Genomic DNA, 7,606 nt, shown 5'->3' with positions numbered 1-7,606 from the left:
AAAACAAATTGGTATTTGCTGAACACTTCCGGACGTATCTCACAAAAAACTAACCGAACACAACTACTGAATGACGTGTTATGACGCACCAGTTTTCTCTCTGATTGTCTCTTCACTAAGAAAACAAAGTGGTACAACAGCTTTTTGTGCACTCGGTGCAGTGTGACCGGAGCAAGTATAAGACTGACATTTGTCCGTCGACGGTCAGTGCAACACCGCTCTCGCAGAAACTCCCCACATTTCTTCACACGATACAAACTTTACAACTGTAGCCATGGGAGCATTGTGTAATAGACTACAGCCTGTAGTGTGTCCACAAGGGCTGAAATTTATTATCAACATATTAGCCAAAGACTGACATTAGAGCAGAAAACACTAGACTTTGTAGTAGATGTTGGTGGGAGTCTGCGGCGTTATCTCCTGAACTATGTACACAGGGGGCCCATAGTCGGTGCTCACACGCTCGTAGTGACGGCACACCATGCTGTCAGAAGCTCGCAGAGGAAAGACAACATCACTGCGGTCTGAGCCGTTGTTGTCGCTGCTGATGCTGTCCCGCTTCGGCACAGCCAAAGTGTTGAGGGACACGGAGGCTGACTGCTGGCTCTCAGGGACACAGTGACGGTGATGGTACCTCCACAGCAGGGCCAGCAGAACTATGATGACCAGAAGGAGGATCGCACAGCCAGAGAAAACCCACATGAACAGTCCTGACTCAGAGCCGCCGCTGGGGTTTGTTTGTCCTGTTTCTGATCCTGCGGCTGTCAAACAGAGACAGAGGAAAGGCCAGGCAAAAAAAAAAAAAAGGAAGGAGAAACTGAGATGAAAGAGTAAACAAGGACATGCAACGCAGAGATTTAAAAACAGTTTCACTCAGTTTATGCCCTGGTACAGGACCGATCAGTATGTGTAAACATGAAAAACCTCTGTCAAAGCTGGACACTGGAGAATATGCTCTAATCTTTAGTGTCACACTGATAAAAAGCCTGGTGCCTTCTTCTATCACTGAGTGAGCCAGTGAGCCATGGTCACTGAAGCTTTGTATATAAACTGGAATACGGAGGAATTGATAAATCCAAATAGTAAAGAGAATGCTTTTTGATCCTTGCGTGGATACAGTTTTTCATTTCTATTGAAATGTGTCTGTTTGTAGATCCATAAGACGCATTAGATGTAACAGGAAGGTCAAAATATTTCATTTTGTGGAGCATCTCAATGATTCTGTGAGCGGAAATTTAGGTATATTCCTCCTTAAGGGCTTATATTAGTGTTTTTGCATGTTGGTGCCTGTTTACCTCAAATTACATAGACATAGAACAAATCCCATGAAAACATTACACCAACAATGAATTGATCCTTCTGATAAGTATTGTCAGAGCAGCCAAAGCATGATAAACCATATTCCTCTCTGGCCCCGATCAAAAACATATCAGTGAGCCACATCACTGCACATGCTCTTTCGTTACGATGGGATGCAGTTTAATTTAAGTAGATCCCACACACACCGTCCTGCTGCTGTAAATACTCACCCATGCAAATTCATGGCTGAAAACAATCCTTAACTAATGCAACATTTATTCCCTTTTGCCGAACAACTGCTAAAAACCACAAAGCCCCATTTCTTTAGGAAAATATTTAGCCTTTTTCTAAATATGAACGTATGTATTTGTGACCTGTTAATAAAGACTTACACCTTCACTAGGAACCATATCAGTTTTTTTATACCATTTTCTTTTGCAGAGGTGTCCTTGGCCTTGGGCTTTGGTCGTGTGGGTGGGAATCTGGTGGGGGACTCCTGGAGTGTTGAAGGTGGGTCTGAGGAGCCTGGAATATAAAGCAGGACAGTTGAGCAGCTGACATTAGTAAAATCACAACATATGGCTTCTAGGACCCTTCCTCACGTCTCATTTTCATTTGTCATTGTGGGGTAGGCCATGGGATCATGTCATGACAAAATGGTCCTGTTGAAAATACAATGTTGAATAAATAATGTTTGCGTCAGTCTCCCAGAATCAAAGCAAGAAGAGCTTCTTTCTTTCTGGACTGATTGTAAATATGGAGGAGTGTTGTAAGGTCTGAGAAAATTACATCAAATGACAAATCATGAATAATATGATGTGGGCATATACTCTTATACATTCATGGCATTTACCAGGCAGGGAGGATTTAATGAAAGGTAATTCCTCTATGGGAAATGTACAGGATCCAGCATTCTTGGAGATTTACCCCTGTAGGGACTAAAAGGATTTCTCAACCTCTGCTGTAACTAAATACATTTATTCAAATACCATACTAAAGAAACCTGTACTTTGAGTATTTTTTACATTTTATTTCACTTTATACTAAAACATTTCAGAAGGAAATTACTGTACTTTTTACATAACTACACATATTTAACAGCTATACCTATAGTTACTTTCAAATTTAGATTCAAATTAAGATTTTACAAGATGCCACAAGTGTACAAAATACAACACATTGTTGAAAATTAAACCAGTGGTTTCCACCCATTTTAGTTTGTGACCCCTCACGAGAAAAGCAGTGAGCAGCATTTCAGATGTCTTCAGATGTTGTCAGCAATTCCCCCTCTGAACTTCAAGTCAGGTAAAATTATTATCATTAAATTATTCAGTCTTTCACAAAACAAAGCCAAAATTTCATCCAAAGTCCAAAGAATGGAAACAGATTTGTTTTTTCCTTTTCCCCTACTCCCTTAATCATCTCATAACCTCTCAGATTTATCTTGTGACCCCTTGGAGGGGAGGACCCCCAGGTTTAGAACCACAGGACTAAACTAATTAACTGAATACAAAGCACCATGACGACCATGGTGCACCACGACCAGCTAAAACAGTAAATTGCTGTTTCCATACTGATGCATCAGCTTTAATCTAATAATGTCATGTATGATCATTTATCCGCGCCAGGGACAAAGAGAATACTTTTACTTTGACAGTTTAAGGACATTTTGCTATTAATGGTTCTGTACTTTTACTTAAGTTGGATTTCTCGAGTAGGACTTTTACTTGCAACTGTATTGGTACTTTTACTTAAATAAAGGATCTGAATACTTCTTCCACCTCTGCTTTTTCAGTCTCTCACAAGTCCCTCAGCTTTATGGGAGCGCAACACCAAATCCCTGGAGCGTGTCTTTAAGTAGAGAAAGATGTCAGTTTGAAGGAAAATATGGAGGCCAGCAAAAAAACAGGCAGTTTTCCCCAAATAAATACAACCAGGAAATGTACTGCAAGATGCACATGCTATGGCCTTTGAGTAAAGTAAATTGAAATTTCATTTAGAATACTTTTATGTATTCATTTCATTTATAGATTTATGAGGACAACATACAGTAAACAACATTTTTGTATGTTCCACTGTTAGCCAGCCCGCAAGTTTAAATTTTGTTTCACTGCATTAACATTCATTTACCACTGATGTTCATTTAAATTTTGCTCCCTACACATTCAGCTCTAAAAGCACAAACCAAACAGATGGGTCACTGCAATCCTGAAGATCTAAAAACAAGACTGGAAACAGCAACGACTGACAGGACTTTTAATATATGCAGACCTTAACAAGAGATTACAACTAAATTTGAGTTATTAATGTTTTCTGTTGCTGTTTACACCAGTAGTGTTTGTAAACACAGCAGAAAAACAACCCCATATTTCCAGTTATGATCAGTTGAGAAACACACAAAATGCTGATTTTTCATCTCTAACTCCTTTGAATAATTTATATGAATAATACTTCACATTTCTGAGGGCAGAAAATTGCATTTTGAGACTTTAACACATTTAGCTTTTAACATTTCAGCAACATACACAGAAATGCAGCATCTGTCGATTTCTCTGATCATGTGGAGTTCAATAACACACCAAAATACATCACATGTATAAACAAGTACACTACAAACGCTTGTTTCTTCATGTATACAGTCACTTACCTTATACATAGATAAATAACACTGTTATTATATTGTTTTGATGGTTTATTATTTCTGTGTGAATATTGTATTATAGAGAGATTTCTCCTCTTTTAAAGTAATGGTAGTGGATATGCTCTGAATCTGCTTTATTAAATTTCAATGTATGTGATAAGTGCACAAAAGGAAAAAAAAGAAAAAAAGGACCATTGGCTATTCTGATGTTAATACAAAAAAAAAAGAAAAAAAACCCTATTGACTGCAATAACCAGTCCAAACGATGGCATGCAAGATAATACTGATGGCCTTAAGCTGCCAGTGGTTTGAATTAGGGATTTGAGATAATTCACGATGGCAATCTCTCTTCAAGAGAATGAATGGATGATCGAGATTATCTGACCACTTAGTAATTCCAGAGAGGCGACATTATTGCATTACACATATAATGACGAGAATGAAACTATTGTTGCAGTTGTTCCTTTAGCACTGTTTGTCAGACAGCTGTGCCTGTCTTGCACTCACACCCCTAGCCTTATACACATGCTGGCACACACACATACACAGACAAATTACTCACTTTGGCCGACTCTCAGCACCAGCTTCATGGATTTAGTTCTGCACACCCCTCCATTGGTGTTATCCAGACCTTGCAGAGCCCCTGTAGAAGTGGCTGATATACAGAGAGAGTAGGCGAACATTAAGTTTGTATTTCACGCAATCATGCGAATACAAGATTATCAGGCAACACATAGTTTCATTATGATTTCTTTGAAGACTGTTTAAGTTGCTGCATGTTGCATCACTTGCGCATGAAGATGCAGACACACATAGCGCAAATTATGATGTTACAAATTATATATTGATAATTACACATAAAAACAAAACATGCAACTAAGGCTGCACCAAATAATAATTCCCTTTAAAAAAAGAAGGAAAAAAAAAACAGTCAGTGCCCAATGTGACATCTTCGTATTGCTTGTGTTTTCTGACCAACAGTCCAAAACCCAAACATATTTGCTTTACTATCACATAAGACAAAGAATATCCTCATAAAACCCTTATTGAGCCAGAGATTGTTGCAAATTTTCCTTCATAAATAACATATGATTAATCGATTATCAGTGTACATCTAGCTGAAACTAAGGCAGTCTAATATAATAGTCCTGCAATAAATCATGAAGGTTAAAATGTTCAATTTTTGATGAAACTGATTACAATAATACAGTTCAACAGCACCCCAAACTATAGCCTTAAAAATGAACACAATCAACAGCTCTCTAAAACAGTCTCAATAAAAACATTATAACCTTCATGAAGGATTTATTGCAGGACCAGTGGCAACTAAACAGCCAGCTGAATGTAATTTTCTTGTTGAATCGACTGACCGATGAATCTACTTAATTTCAGCTTTAGGTGGTGGTGGGCAAAATGAATAAATAAAAATAAATGTATTAATTTAGTAGCAAGCCTTTTAAAGACATAACCTACATAGCAATAACTAAAAATACCAACATCTTCAAAAACACATAAACACACACACACACACCAAGAACTCTGCTTCACCCCTGTCAATCCCCCTTCACACACACACACACACACACACACATACATACACACATCGACTTGTTAGCAGCATTTAGGTCAGATAACAACATCTCACAGGCAACAAGCCACGTTGCCATGAAAGCTCCCATCAAATCTGCCTGATGCTGTAAAAGCCTTGTGTGATTTGGGGCATGTAAGCCCTTGGAATCACACTGGCCTTCCAGAGCGAAGTGTGTGCTGTCAGAGCGTGGCGAGGTGGATGAGGCTACATGGTCAGACTTGCTCTCTATCTCATGCATCACTTGCCACTAAGATGCTGGTTTAACCGACAGCGGTCCAATAACGAGGCCACATTTTTTTGATTCTCACGCAAACTGACAAATTGAGAGGGAGCCAAGGACGATGGCCTCCTCTTCTCCCCAGGAGAAAAAAAAGAAAAAAAAAGAAACAGTTGCTAGCATTGATTCAAATAATGTTCCACCTGTAGCAACAAGCAGCTCGTGTCTCTGTTCAACTGATTGTAAGATGTTGCATACGTTCATATGCACTGAGACAAACAACAGGTGACGGGTGTGGCAGGTGTTATCTAGACTAACTCACAGGTGATATAATAGTCCCTCCCCTTGAGAAACTCCAGACCCCACAGGTTGGGGCTGAACTCCTGAAACTTGAATGTGAACTTGACATCCCGGTGAGGCTTGTCACAGTTCAGCAGGGGTGTATCCGTCTTATCGATGGTGCAGCTCTCTATCTGACTTCGGGAGACCAGGTACACTCTGTAGAACTCCTCGCTCCCCCCCGAGGAAGCGTCTGCCCGGGGACACACAATGTCCATCTTGTCCCCTATCTGAGGATACAGGATCAGACCCTGACCTGGAGTAAACCTGTATGCAAGAGGGTGACAGTGCAACGATATAATGAAATAAATCTAATAGCAAATGGCCTATTAAACAGTACACACTGAAACATCATTATTTAATTCTCTGCTTGCACAAAGCTCTAATACCTCCTGGCAGTATCCAATGAATAAAGAATTAAGAATCATTGAAACATGCCCATCACAAGTAAAAAAAAGCTCACACAGATTGTTGTTTTTGTCTGAGGACAAAACCCAAAGATATTCAATTTTAAAGCTGAAAAGATAAGTTATCCAATCAATTTACTGGAACAACAGAAAATTAATCTGTAACTATTCTGATCACTGAATGACAGTCATTTTTCAAGCAAAAAAGAAAATCTCAGTTTCAGCTTCTCACTGCTGGTGTCCTTTGTCTCATGTGATAGTAAACGGAATATCTTTGGGTTTTGCACTGGAGATGGGACAAATCAAGCAAACTGTGCACAGCACCCTGGGCTTTAGGAATATATGAGGAGTATTTTTCATATTGTCTAACATTCTGTTGATAAAATAATTGATCAGTTAATGGGGAAAATAAAGTTTAATCATTTACAATGATACAGAACAGAGAAAAGGAACAAATCCATACACTGGAGAAGCTGAAAACAGTGGCAGTTTTGCTTCAAAAATTTAAACGATTAATCCCTTATCATAATTGTTATTAACTCATTTTCTGTGGTCTGCACCATTAATCGACTAATTACTTCACATATCAACACTGTAGCTCTTGATTTGCAGTGAATGGGTTGCTTCTCTTCTGTTTCACTTTGAATCAATGAGTTAGTTCACACCACATGGACAAAGCAGCTGCAGAAAGTTGCATCCAACGAGTGTGAAACTGAAGCATCCACCTACTTTGCATTGGAACTCGTCCAGTGGATGGACTCCAGAGTGGCGGCACGACACCAGCAAATGATGGCCAGCAGGATCACGGCACCGCAGCTCCATGCGCTTCTCCCCATCACAGGCAGGTACACGACGGCTCAGTATCATAAAACAGAATGAAAACAGGCTAAAATCTGTTGCCTCTGCATGTCTCCAGTGGCCCCAGGTGCGCGCAGACGACACATTCCTGAGTGAGATCCCACCAAGTTGCCAGTCTTCCTCCTGCAGTTGTATGAAATCTTCCACATTGTGCGTAATTGGCTAGAAAATCATTCGTGTGACGAAATCCGTGTATTGAGGACAGAGATTGTGTGGAGTATTTAGTCATCAGCTGACTGACCGGTCCGCCCATA

At 39.7% G+C, this 7,606-nt stretch overlaps 1 protein-coding gene across 1 annotated transcript; it reads right to left on the bottom strand.

Annotated features, from left to right (window-relative positions):
* Positions 1-375: 375 nt before the first annotated feature.
* Positions 376-7,330, bottom strand: LOC111238343 (ephrin-B2a-like). The gene is made up of 5 exons (XM_022767796.1): positions 7,224-7,330; positions 6,071-6,354; positions 4,503-4,595; positions 1,726-1,824; positions 376-761 (listed from the first exon to the last, which is right to left on the bottom strand). Exons 1-5 carry the CDS (start codon positions 7,328-7,330, stop codon positions 376-378), a joined length of 969 nt encoding a protein of 322 aa, XP_022623517.1.
* Positions 7,331-7,606: the final 276 nt, after the last annotated feature.

This window comes from Seriola dumerili, unplaced genomic scaffold (assembly GCF_002260705.1).
Source record: "Seriola dumerili isolate Sdu_G_001 unplaced genomic scaffold, Sdu_1.0 BDQW01001299.1, whole genome shotgun sequence".
Classification (NCBI taxonomy): domain Eukaryota; kingdom Metazoa; phylum Chordata; class Actinopteri; order Carangiformes; family Carangidae; genus Seriola; species Seriola dumerili.
Note: the sequence above shows the minus strand (reverse complement) of the source record. Positions and strands in the feature narration are given on the sequence as shown.

Coding starts and splice junctions, on each gene's coding strand:
- LOC111238343 (XM_022767796.1), bottom strand. CDS start 7,330: ATGGGGAGAAGCGCATGGAGCTGCGGTGCCGTGATCCTGCTGGCCATC. Junction 1,825..4,502: donor GGTGCTGAGAGTCGGCCAAA/GTGAGTAATTTG, acceptor TTTATATTCCAG/GCTCCTCAGACCCACCTTCA. Junction 762..1,725: donor CACCTCTGCAAAAGAAAATG/GTATAAAAAAAC, acceptor TCTGTTTGACAG/CCGCAGGATCAGAAACAGGA.